The 14,127-nt window shown below is 39.7% G+C and overlaps 1 protein-coding gene across 1 annotated transcript in view; it reads right to left on the reverse strand.

Moving 5' to 3' along the window:
• The window catches only part of FAT4 (FAT atypical cadherin 4), a 151,536-nt gene that overhangs the window by 47,922 nt on the left and 89,487 nt on the right, over positions 1–14,127 (reverse strand). Inside the window, 2 exon segments of the mRNA XM_050895269.1 lie at positions 12,229–12,403; positions 13,161–14,083. Coding sequence (XP_050751226.1) covers positions 12,229–12,403; positions 13,161–14,083 — 1,098 coding nt within the window.

Genomic DNA, 14,127 nt, shown 5'->3' on the forward strand with positions numbered 1-14,127 from the left:
CTAATGCTTACGAGCCACGAAGTCATCCACAAGGGATGCACCTAAAGACTGCTTTCACTTTCGCCTTGGCCTACTCATGCACCCTTAGAAGAAGGGAGCACCACCTGCTATCTTCATCCACCCTTGTCCTGGGGAACAGGGAAGGTAAGCTGTCTCGGCTCTCTGTAATCCCCAAACACAGGGCACCGTCTGCTCCAGTGTATGTTCAGCTCTCCACACCGTAGCTGGACACCAGCACGAGTGGGGAATGAGCAGAGTACTTAGTGGACCAGAGTAGTAAAAGAAAACAATTGAAGGAAACTTGCAGAGCCATATACGTTCTTCAAGAAAGCTCAGGAAAAGATGATGCTATTGGAAATTACCTCGGCTGTGTGGTACTGTATGGCTCACAGTAAAAATTAGAAATAGGAGAATGTGTTCAGCACGTTATCCACATATTGTTTGAAGCTTTAATGGCTTCTGGGTCCTGTCTGTGCCATGGTTAGCACAGCAGATAGTAAAACTATCATTCCTTTCAGAAACCAGGAACTCAAAGTTTTTGCCAGCATTAAAATATCAAAATTAAGTGCTAGAAAACTAACAATAAACTTCAGCAAAAAAACTACAGATACATTTCACTAAAATGAAAAAAAGGGATTAAAATTAAATAAAATGAATCTAAATGACTAATTGAAACTCATACTGCAGGCAGTTTACCATGTTTTGTGGTAAATTAAACACATCATTATCCTGAAAATTGGAAAGCGATTTAACAGAAATGGAATTTTTGCTTCACTCAAATGTGTTGCTTTGCAACAAAGCGGATTTCACTTCTCCAGTCAAACATTCAGTGAATGAGTCCCAGGACTAGAAGTTGTATGTGTTATTACAGAGCATTAACTTTTTCACTCAAGTAAACAAGGCCTTTCTCACAATAAAGCGGCCAATCTTTCTAAATGCATTTAAATGCAGATAGAGTGTGCTGAGCCTCACACAACTGGTGAGTTTTAAAATAAATATGGAGCTAGAGAAAGTTAAAATGCAACTAGCTTACATTACACTTTGGATTTCTAGTGCACACGAAGCTTGACTTGAAACGTGGATGACTTTAAATTAACTTATTTACCAGGAACACAAAAGAAAGTGTGTATGTGAAATGAGAAAAATAAGTAGCTCTTTTTACAGGATTGCACCACAAATATTCGTCCTGGCTGATATGTTGATTGTGTTTTATTTTACTCTCACTCAATTTTTCGCTACAGGCTTCCATACTAAGTCTTAAAAAACTGGTGAACCTAGTATATTTTGAGACAAAAGCGGAAACAAGCAGCTAATGAACAAACATAATAAAAAGCTTAGAAGCTAGCCCTACTCTCATTCAGTTCAGCAGGTGACTGGTGAATAAGACCATGCAGGAACCCGGATTTTCCAAATTTCTGAGTGTGTCAAATCTGAGTTTTTCCTCATAGTTAGGTACAAAGTAGTAGTTGTTCCCAAAGCTGGTTTAACAGAACTTGTACTTGAAAAAACAAGCGAATTGTTGGGATAAATCTGCACTTTTGCAAGGACTATCTGACAAGAAAAAAAAAAGATTTTTCTGTACTGCATCAGATATTAGAAACCTCAATATCCTCCCTCATCTACCAGCCTAAAGAAGCTGGGAGCAGAGACACCTAAATTTGGGAACATAAGCCATCAAAAGTTAAAAAAATTCACTAGACAAGAGTCCAACCTTGTTCAAGCAATGACATGTCCAGCCATGCTTAGGCTGATGCATGTGTACAAACACACATACTCACACATGTTTTGACAGTGCAAAAGAAATCCTTGTCCCAAATAGTGATGCAAGATGGGATCTCTCATCTGGTTTTATCCACGTAATTTTTAAATTTGGATAGTTTCCTATCAAAACTCCTGACTGACTGCATCCTATGAACTCACTAAGCTTTGCAGTTTCACAACAGGGGCAACATTACATTGCAATACGTTTAATATGCCGTTGAAAGGGTGGGAGTTGTACGCGCATACTGAGACAGTTTTAAGTCCTCTGGTGTATATACATTTCCCTCTCCCTGTTCTTTTCCTCTGATCTGCTCATCAGAACAAAGTTACCTGCAACTGTTTACCCAGAGAGGGAAAAAAAAGCTGCTGCACTATTACAGAGCTGGACCTACTGGAACACAGGTACAGACCGAGAACAAAACGCATGCAATAAAGCAAAAGTATAGTATATATTTAGCACAACTTCAAGCTGTTCCATGTAACAATCTCGTTCTACACATACACACGCACATTATCATAAACTTATCACTTACACATCTGAAAAATGATAGATAATATATTCCTCCAGTTTAGCATTTTTCCCCATTGCTGCTTTTGTTCAGCCAATTTCAAAATGTACGAAGGAAAGGCTGAAAGGAAGTCCTGCTCCACCGCCCACAGCGTAAGCTGGATACGGGGTTGCTGACATAAGCTGATGCCAGTTAGCAACTTGTGGCTGTCAGGTTTCGTTCTCCTTCCACGAACGGCACAAGCATTAATTCCACGTGCCATAAAACCCTTGACATACACTTGCAATCTATTAACATCAAAGGTACAGGTCATTGGAGATGGTGCTCAGAAAAGACACATGCAAGTATTGCAGGTTTCTCAGCCAGAACTGCATTTATTTCCAGAGCAAGAAGTTGCCTTCTTCCAAATACTTTTCAGAAAATGAATCTTTAAGGAAAATTTTTCACAGCTGAATAGAATGCTCATAACAAAACCCAGCAAATGACTGGTCATAAGGGTGCATCTCCCTGTGCCCGCACTGCAGGCGGTTCTGGGAGGCTAGGCATGACCATGTGCACCACCAAGGCCTCTAGTGACCAAAGTAAGATTTAAAGAAAGTGGAACTGCAACTTAAAAGAAAGGCAGAGACATTTAAAAAAATATTTTCTTAAAACCACCAGATTACTTCTCTGTTATAAGTTATTGCTGTAAACAGAAAAAAATAGAGAAGCTGGCTCCTGCAGGGACTGCTGACTAAGGCAATATTTGACTGCTTGCGACTCCTGAATATCCCACAGCAAAATTCCTGTAATGCATGATTTTGAATTATGCTTTAAAAACACCCTGTATAAATAGCAAAGATTAACTAGCAGGATAAGCGTTCAGGCCATATGTGCATGTTTTACTTGTTTTATCCTTGCAATTAAGGCTTCCTGAAATTGTAGCTTTGTATTTGAAGAATGAGCTAGCAGACTTTCAATTTATAAGGTGTAACGTTTAATTTAAAAAATGGTTTAAGATCACCAAGACTGGAAAAATCTTAGTATTTCTCACAGGCTGAGAAATTGCATAGCATAGTGACTACTGTAGTTATCTTATTCTTCTGCAAAGCAGATTACATTCAGCGAACCCATTAGCACATTTGAAGTAGTATTTCATATAAGCGATGTAAGCAGAAGGACAGTAATTTTAAATTAATTTTCATTTAAAACTTCCAAACTAATCATAGCAAGATGGGTGAATGAAGAGATAAGAGAGGAAGTGTAACAAAATTTACAAACTGACAATTCTTTCTTCCTTGAAATTTTCAATCGTCTACTAAATCCTACATATTAAGCATTATATTCTAGCTTGTTTTCCAGTTTAAATAAATCTACCTGAAATGTTTTTTCAAAGAGATATACCTACTTTTTTCCCCCTCAAACTGGCACCAAGAAGTTAAGAAATAATAGTAAAGCAAAAAAAAAAAAAAAAAAAAGGGAAAAAAAAAGCGCCAGGACAACAGTGAAGACAGCTTAAAGACCTGACAGTCAGGTTTTCATTCCTATGGATCAATACTGCACAATGTTTTTCTGTACCATGGCAAAATTCAATGAAAATTGAATTGCTCTGGCGTATTTCGTATGTTCAGTCCTCACTTTTTCATCACTCCCTCTCTATATGTTCACAGTAAACTGCTTACAGGTAACAGTGCCTGACTGACTGTCCAATACACATTCAATAAAGCTGTACTGCAACAGTGGTAGGGCTGAAGTAGATCTTAAGACCATGCACATGAGATGAGACTGAGGATCAGGATGATAACTGGCTCGTTTAATGAACTTCACACTAATTTGAGCAGGCCCCTAAAGTGACTGCATCCTATTCATATTTGCTACATATTACGGTAAGTGCCTCTGAGTCTTTTGTGAACATGGGGGTGACATTCAAGAAATTAACACAAGATACAATCACACAACTTGAGAAAACAATGGTATTTCAACCAAAGCAAGAAAGGACTTCTTCCCAACTGTGCAATGGAAATTTCCATCCCAACGTGGATGGAAATAAAGGAGAAAAAATATCCCTACCAAGCAGATGAGCTACTTGAAAAAGAGTGGTAAGAACTTCTTTGAACTATGTCTTCCATACAGTACAGTACATAGTACAGTTGATCTCAGTTTACCATAGATCAATACTTTTATCATTTATGACTGAAAATATGTCAAACTTTAATCAGATAAATCTGTAATCCTGCATTAAAGATGATGCTAATTGCTTTTTATTAGATTAACCCTTTAAGAAGGAGCAGAAATCAGCTTTGACAGTTCATGACATATGCATCCCTGGCAAAGCTGGTATTTGTAGCCCTTTATTTCTATTTTTTTCCCTTGTTATTTTTACAAGGTTCTTGTAAGAAACTCTGGATGATGAGAAACAACACTGAATTACTGGCTATTCCTGCTTACCTCATTAGTGATGACGTAACTTGATAGAATAAGAAAGACCATCACCTACACTCAATCTTTTTAGGTGGCCTAAAATTGAGTTCCTTGAAAGAGACAACAACAATTCTCACCAACATTTACGACTAACCAAAAATTCTTAATAAATAATGATGTTTCTACCAATAGTCTAGATTTCTTTTACTTATGAGGGATGCAAAGAGGCAAAAGATTTAGTTACCTAATAAAACTTGATATTTTCAACTATAATTCCGAATGTCTGTAGAGAGATTAAAACTTTTGGCTGCGTTACTGCATCTTATCTTATGCTTTTCTAGACTCTAGAAGAGGAGAAGTACATTAATCTCATTAGGATTCTGCTTGTCTATTAAAAAAAACAGCAAAAAAACAAATATAGGGTTTGCATCCATACTGAGGTAGAACCTATGGAATTCTCCTCAACACCATTTGGACCTGAATAACATTACTGTATTTTTGTGCAGACAGTCTGCAGGTTTTTATATTGCAAAGCACAAACATGCACACACCGTGCTTGATGCCCCCCTCCCATGTCAGTTCTGCCACAGCTGGCTCTCTTCCAACACCCCAGTTTCTGAACCTTCTTGCCTCTGTCAATGCAAAATCTCTGAAGACCTGTTTCTAAAGAATAATACTTCTAAAGGCTATAGTTTAGTAATTGGTTGATTTTTTTTAATATACATTAATAACAGCAAATTAGAAGATCTTACATTATTTAAAATAATTTCCCTTCTTTTTCTTTTGTTGAATGCAGTGAAATGGAGAACAGCTCACCCAACAAACCTCATAGATGGGATAAACTAGAAGCCCGTCAATTACTCGCTGGATTCTCCACGATCTCAACAGAGAGCAGAAAGGGAATTACACACATGAGAAGTGTTTGAATGGAGAGGCATGCACTTAAATTGAGGACTTCTCTAAAAGTCCACAAGTATGTCTGAACTATAGAGAATAAACATCTTTAACATGTATTTCTAACTCTGATTGCCTTGTCCAAATAAAATCCACCATCAGTTTGAGTTGGTTTGAAAACTGAAGTTCTGTCCATGATTTTAACCCGAGTCAAAAACTTTCATTGTTTTCACAGATATTTCAGCTTGCGCTGGCCAGCCTGAGCCCTTTGCCAACCTGAATATACGTCTCTTCCGCACGGCACCCCAGTGAACACAGACGCTTGGATTTAGCCCAGAGGCTCTCGCTGAACTATTTTGAAAATAGTGATCTAATAATGAAGGTTTAACTCCAAATAGAAGACTAAATCCCTCAAAGGGTATTCTGGGGCTGGACTGCGCATCTCGTGGGGCGGTCTTCTGAAGGGATGGGCTAAAGCCCTCATCTCCTTTGGGGAGTAAATGTGTCACATCATATAGACACAGATACGCTCTCTTCCTTGACAATTATTCTCTAGGGGACACCAGACTGACTTTGCCATAAACCCTCTTCCTAAATAGCTTTTTGAGCTTTTGTCTTCTAGAGAAAAATCAAAAAGTGCTAACAGTTTCTAGGCTCTGTGAAAGGGCAAGATCCTGCTATTAGATTCCCACAACTACAAAAAGCGACTCTCAATTCTCTTCTCTCCTGATTTTAGATAAGACAAAATGAACACTATGAACTCACTGATGAGTCAGTCACCATTTCAGTTCTCCCACTGTGTGATTTAGAAATAAATTAAAAAAACATGCAAAACTACTAAAACGATAGTTTTAGTACCAGTATTAAAAGAGCAAAAATAATAAAACTAGTAAAATAATAAACCAGTGAAACTAGACTCAAGTAGACAGCATTGACAGGAAGAAGAGCTTCCATAAGGGCAAGGAAATAAACGGAGCCGGGACAGAAACCAATATTCATTTTGAAACAGCTGTGGCATAAAACAAGATCATATAATTGAGCAATCATTATGTAAACTGCTAAGCACCAAGGTAAGCACACGTCAGCTTCATTTAGCTCACCAAAGCCTGAAGCGATGTGTATATTTAGACATAGCACAAAGCATGGAAAACAAGACATTTCTAACTGAAATTTGTGAGTTGCTTGTTTGTTTTGACAGCCCCAAGATTTAAAAATAGCTGAACTTGTTTTAAAAATACAACTCATTCTTTTAAGACAACATCTTTTTACACTGTAGACTGCCTGTTAAGTAGAAATACAGTGTATGCTAAGAAAACAGAATGAGTATAAATGTCTTCAAGCCCAGTTAAATAAATCTCACACAATGTTAACCCTTGAGACTCTTTCTTACCATCACTAGAACATACAGTTGTCCCTTACTTGTCACCCAAACTGGGAAATATCCTAAAATGTGTTAAAAAACAATACAACTACATTGTCAGATTTCATTTGATTTTAGGATTGAAGGGAACCAAAAGCCTATCTCAAAAGAGAATTCCTGAGGAGGATATAACCTCTCTGCTTGGTTGCCCTCCTGCATTCTTGAAGGAAAGAATGCATAAGTCGGGGGCCAACATTTTCTAAAGAAAAACCATATGGTTGTTTTTCATACAGGCCAGGGATGTATACAAAGAACAGCTAACTAAATATAATAATCAGTCCACGGGTTCATTTCTTTCAGAACTATTTATCTAAATCAGTAAATAGATTATTTAAAAAAAAATTAAAAAAACTTTGCAGCAACACAGCTTCTAATTAGAAATATCACATTTTGATTTTGGTTTTATTGTGGCAGTGTGCCATTCTGACCAACCAAATCCAGAGATGGTGGTTGCAGTTTATTTAAACAGTAGTCCTGGGCAGCTAGCAGGTTTCCAGATGTGCTACTCAACATCCCTGCAACCAATAAATAAAAGGAGGAGGACTGTTGGAATGCTAACATTTGCTCCAGAAAATTGCTCAAAGAGTTAAAGACAGGGATGATAAAAGCGGCTGCACCACTTCTTGTCATGGTGCCAGAACTGAATGTTTACCCAGCACTGCATCCCTACCAGATGAGGTGAAAAAAAAAGATTTAGAAAGCCTCTTTTCCCAACCATTTTGCCATGAAGAAGGGTATAGCGAAGCAAAACAAAAGATTTATGTGGTAGAAACAGACCCATAAAGACACATTCAAATAGTTGCATGTAGGTTTCTCGGTGTTTATGTTAGCAGATATTTTGGGGGAGCATCTGCAATCTAAACACTATCATGTTATTCCACAGTCCATCACTTTGCCTGTCATTATATTTATAATTCATGCACTCTGGTCTTACAGCTTGTGCTGCAAGAGGGGCTCTAAATTGGGATGGTTGAACTTTGGGGTTGAGTTATGTTTTATTTCTTGACCAAAGCCACAGGTGTATGGCTCTGGAAGATGCTGAATGTTCCTAGCAATGGAGGCTTTGCGTGTCTTCGTAAATCCCCACTGCCCAGAGCGGCAGTCTAGTAACTGAGACCCAGCAGTAGTTAGAGCAGGGTGGGAGTGCAGAAGTGAGGGAGGAGTGATGATAAAACAAGGTTGAAATCAAGAACCTTTGTGCAGACTGTCTTGTGGAAACTGGGCATGAAGCAGGCTGCGTGGCCACAAATCACTGAGCCAAGCGCCAGAAAACGTTTTATCAGTCTTTTCCCTCCCCTAGAGCAGAGGGAAGACTCTCTGCCGACCCAAGATCTACCCTGAGGACCGGGTGGAGGATTAGAAGGCAAGGCCAAGGAATAGTTGGGCCAGAGCCAGGACAATGCATATATCATGACTGACTTCTCTGGGCCTGAGGGGAGCTCTTGCTTGGGAAAGCATTATTTCAACAACTGCCCGAATTTCCATCGCTGGTGCATGTGGTCCCGTCAGCGGTCCCTGTCTGACCTGCCCAGCATGCTTATGAGCAGCTCAACTCTTAATAACTCAACAACTCTTCTCATGTGCCAAGGACTGAAATTCGGGGTCTGGAAGAGCACGCCTGCACGGCGTGACGAAGCACAGAGATTTCTGAGCCAGCATCCCATGCAGCCCTACCGCTTCAACACTTCACATATGCGGGCTGCTGCTTCGCGATGTCCTAATCCTTCACCTGCTGCAAACAGACTCAGTGTACGTGCTGCCAATACATGCTATAAAACCCATAAGGTACTGAGGATGAAATAACAGCCATTACCGAAGCAGCTGCACCTTCTGAGGCCACGAATTGTTTTCAGTACATTGGACTGACACCTCTAGATAAAAATAATGAAAAATTAAAAGTCCTTCTTTCATCAACATCCCCATACACAGGCTAGGGTAACACTAGAACCACAGTCACAAGTTGATGAAGTGATAATAAACACAAGAAAAGTATGAAATCCTTGATTACGTATAGAGACATCAGGAAGACAGCCAAAACCAAGTTGGGAATCCATCAGTTCTTATGTCTAAAGGTGCTTCTAAGTATGTATTGTGTCTGCTTCCTTGAAAGAAAGGGAAGAGTTGGCATAGACTTCTATAGGAGCAGGATATCATCTTTTAATGTTTTAAACCAGTCAGTGTAGCCTATAAAAATTGAGATGCAGATCCTAAGAAAAATGGGAAGTGGGTTGGACAGACAGAATTTCGCCCTTGATATGCTACCCAGACATTTCCAGAGTTAACTGCATCTGGATGTCTACCATGATTTTTATCTGTAAAAATAAAACCTAAATAAGATGCACCATATACGGCAAGACTGTTGCTTGGGCTGCTAAAGACAATCCGAAAGACTGTTTATTACAGCTAATAAAAGCCAAACTCAAAGTGCAACATGTAATACCTTTCCCTTGATTTATTTTCAAAGATAATACAGATGTGGATAATTTCAGACAAGTCTCCTTTCTTCAACATTTTGGCAGGCATTGCTTTCCTACAGAGGAGCACTACCTGTTTTGCGTGTGTGTTTCCAGTTGAATTGTCTCTATGCAAAATCCTTTTTTCTAAGCAATCAAACAAATACGAACTAAGACGCTCTAAATAAATAGTTACATTAGGCAGAGCTGGACATGCCTGTGAGAGTTTCTTTTATAAATGTTTAGCAGCTGCTCAAGAACATAATACTCAAAACACTTTTCTTACCCATTTCAAGATTGTGTCATTGCCATCTTTCTGCTAGTACAGCCAGAACTACCTGGGTTAATGAAGCAGGCACTAACTAGCAAAAGTCAGTGTATTACCACTTGGATATCCATCACATACCCATACTGGTAGCTTTTGTAATGTTTTGTATATTTAAAAAAAATATTTGATTTTTTTAAAGATACATTCTTCTTCTGATAAGCTGCAACTCTTTTAGAAAGGCTTCTTCCCACATATTATTTTTCTAACTCAGCTGCCAAATGTCTACAGAAGTACATGTGCATTCTATGTATGATAATGTAATTTATAGTAATATAAAACTTGAGATGCAGCTCTACAGAAATCTCAGAGTCTGTAACTTGGTCCATTAGTTTCACATTATTGTGACAAACATGGCTTTTTAAGAGGTCTCCAACGCATTATATGCCACTGTGTTCTTTACCATCTAGACTGCTTGAACTCAGTATGACGAATTCAAACATAACAGGGATCCCCTAGAATTTCTTACGGATGTAATAAATTTAAAGTACTTAAAGCATCTATTATGGCTATGGTCCACAACCCGCTTCCATGAAATCAAGGCAAATTCTGGCATTGACTTCTCCTGAAGCTAGACACTTTCGTGTGATGCTTTAGTTTAGATAAATCATGACTAACAGTTTTAAATGTATTCTTTGATGGCATGAATTTAGAGCAAGTCTTCAGTCTAATTAGAAGATGTTATCTAACGTTATTCACCAGGCTGGTTGAACACTATACCAAATCACACTAACTGTGGCTTAGTCAGATTGTAAACTTAAACACAGTAGAACAGTTAAATTTAGCTTGAAGTTACTACTGAACATCTGCTTCTGAACACTTTTGCTAGTACCTTTTAACACTGATAGGAGGGAATAATAACTTGCGAGTTAGATTTATAAGAACATAGCAAATTAAAAAAACCAGCTTCAAACAGTGTTTAATCAGCATAATATCTACATGTTTAAACACAGGATATAATCAAACGTGCCGCTGTTCTTGTCAGCCCCATGCAAAGGCCCCATGCACATTTCATGTATTAAAGTCTCCCCTGGATTATCTGAAACTCAGAGATTTCCCAACACAAATAAATATTTTCATTTGGTATGGTTGGGTAAGTCTCCTACATTTCATATATTTTAGGAACCAGAGTCTAGGAAAAGATTGTGCTCTTGTCAAACTTTTGGCTGATACATGGTGCGAGGTGTGGGGTACAACCAACTTCTTGCTCCTCTCCTTTTTCCAAGAAGGACAATAATTGTTGGCTGTGTGACACCCCTTATCACTTCAGTCTTCGGGTATTTTGCATGTAGAGCTAATAAGTTCTGTACAGTCCTAACTGACTCCTGCCAACTTGGACTGGGAGAGTAAACAGACATCAAGGATCTGCTTTCCCTTACATATCCAGCCTCAGCTTCTGAAGGAACAAAAGGACGTTCAAGCCCAAGCAAGTTCAACTCACATGTGAGCAGTTTGCGGCTGCAGAGTAATGGACAGCCAGCGTAAAAAATACAAAGCATACAGTATCTCTGGCCAAAGTACAAGACAAATGATACGTCATGTCCTAAAACTGTGTTTCGCAGCTTCAGCTGTGCTCAGACTGTGAAATACCTGAGCACTGCTGCAATAGGAAAATATAAGCCATAGACATTGTCGCTGACACAAGATACCGCACACAATACGGCAGAAAACAAAATTGTATCCACTTGTCAACAAGTTGGGTTTGCTTCTATTTTTATTATTAGAAAGTGAGAACAAGTTCTGCAGTAAATTAAATCCATCAGACCGTGGGGGACTGGAGAACAGTCCAGAATATGATGCAGGATGTCTTCGTTACTAATATGCATACCAAAATCTGAAACCAAAATTTTGTGCTCGGACATCTCAAGTGAAAGTGTAATTAATCTTCATAACAAGAATTCACGTCCTGTTTTAAACTGAAGGAACTTGGAATACATTTGGGATTCTGGAGCAAACGTATGACTGGATGTTGAGCAAAGCAGAAAACTAAAATGTTGAAATGTAAATTGTCATTACTTTTCAGGGGTAAGATTTCAGTAAGATTAACTGAGTAGCCCACAGCTGTTTTCCGGCCATTGATTTGACTTGTCTGCACGTTTCCGATGACAACATTATATTGGGTTTTATTGCCATTTATATTGGTTTTTTATTGCCATGCATGAGGTTCTTATGACCTAGGTAGGACCATTTACTACTGCAGGGCAAAAATCAACCTACCTAAATCTGTAGCGAGTCCTACTAATACCAGACAACTGGACATAAGGATAAAACCCTGATTTCCAGAAAACAAACTCCCTTCAACATCAGGTAAGCCCAGCTCTACCCAGAGAGACCTAAACTGAAGCTTGGGTACCAATCTCTATCCACTAAAGCTTGAGACCATTAGGAAAATATTTTTCTATCCAGAATGCAATGTTTTCAAGTGACAACGAGATTTCACTGGAAGAGACTGCCCGTTTGCTTTACCTGCATCAGCAGCTGTGATCAGTAGTACGTACTGCTCCTTTGCCTCCCGGTCCAGGCTCTGCACCAAGCGCAGCTCTCCGCTGGCCGAGAGAGTAAAGGCTCCTTCTTCATTTCCAGCCACCAGCACATAAGTAAGCTTGCTGTTTAGGCCTTGATCATCGTCCCTTGCTACAACCTACAAAAGCAAAGCAAACAAGTGGGAAGAAATATCAAGAACTGATGAGTGCAGGGTCTATAAAAATTTTCTTGGGACAGAGGACATATTCTCTATGACAGTAATGCAAATTAACGGATTGAAGTAATCCAAATGCTTTAAGGGCTAGTATAAATTAGCTGTAATTATAAAAATGACTTAACCCAGTGGTGATGGACTTAAAAGCATAGTTTGAAAATATTAAATAGTTGATTACTTATTTTTCTGAAACATAAATACAGTAAAGACTGTGTTGGGGCTCAGTGAAAACCACAGATGATCTGGTATAGGCTGCGCTCCGTATCAAAGCAAGCATTGCATGTCCTGCTGGCTGAATCCATTTAGTGCTCTTTCAATGTTTGGCACAGAGCCTCATCCCATGTAGGCAATGATCAGATTGAGAGATTTGTTGCATGAAAGTTGAGACTGAGATGAGAGATAGAGCACACTCTTGAAGTCCCAGTGTAGGTGGGAAGATACAGGTAGGGTAAACACAAACAAAACTTCAAAGCACGATATAAGCTTTTGGTAAAAAACAAGCAAAAAAACCCCCCTGCCCAAACAAACAAAAAGGAAAACAAGCCAACAGCCACTGCATGTTAGATTACAGCCGAGAGGCAACTCTTCAATTGTCTTGCACCTTTTTAATTTTAGAAGAAAGACACTATACATTAATACCATATACTGAGGCATGCTAATAATTGTAGGAGATACATATTTATTTGCTGAATGTACTCACCTGAAGAACAACTTTCGGGAGCGTCTCTAAATTCTCAGGGACGTTCACAGAGTAGGGAGAAAGTTCAAAAGTGGGAATATAATCATTGACATCCTTCAGAATAATACTGACTGTGGTGGTATCAGTCCTCGGGCTGCTCCCACGGTCGGCCGACTGCACCGTCAGCGTATAGGAGGGCTTTTTCTCTCTGTCCAAAGGCTTGGCAACTGTTATCACCCCCGTCACAGAATCAATCCGAAACTCATTATTGGCATCTCCACTCACGATAGCATAGCGGACCTGCCCGTTTGTACCTTCATCTCCATCCGTAGCAAACACCTGGATTAAATCCGTCCCTGTCAAAGTATTCTCCCCCACCTCTACCTTATAAAGCTTTTGGGCAAAAAGTGGGTTATTGTCATTAATGTCCAGGACTATAACCACCACATCCGTAGACGAAGAAAGGGATGGCTGGCCCTTGTCTGTGGCTACCACAGTCAGGGTGTAGTTGGACACGGCTTCTCTGTCAAGCTCCCCGGTAAGCCTGACTTCACCATCAATAGTGCCGATGCTAAATTTGTTTCCCAGAGGCCGGAGCAGACTGTATTCGATGTAGCTGTTCGGACCGCTGTCAGGATCGGTCGCCTGCGCTTTGAACACAATCGTATCTATCGGTGTGTTTTCCGGGACGTAGGTCAGCTTGGGGGAGATAAAGCTTGGAGGGCTGTCGTTCACATCCAGCAAAATAATTGAAACTTGGGCTGTGCTTGTGTACCTGGAGGCCGGGAGAGGGGCCATGTCATGGACTTGCACGACGAGGCTGTAGAAAGACTGGCTTTCCCGGTCCAAAGGCTGCCTGATGCTCAGCACCCCGCTGTTGTCGATGCCGAACTGCCCCGCGCTGTCCCCGGATGCGATGCTGAAGGACAGCTGCGAGTTGGAGCCTGGTGGGGTGGGGAGAAGAAAGGTAGAGAACGTGACTTCATCC

Source organism: Gymnogyps californianus, chromosome 4 (assembly GCF_018139145.2).
Source record: "Gymnogyps californianus isolate 813 chromosome 4, ASM1813914v2, whole genome shotgun sequence".
NCBI lineage: Eukaryota > Metazoa > Chordata > Aves > Accipitriformes > Cathartidae > Gymnogyps > Gymnogyps californianus.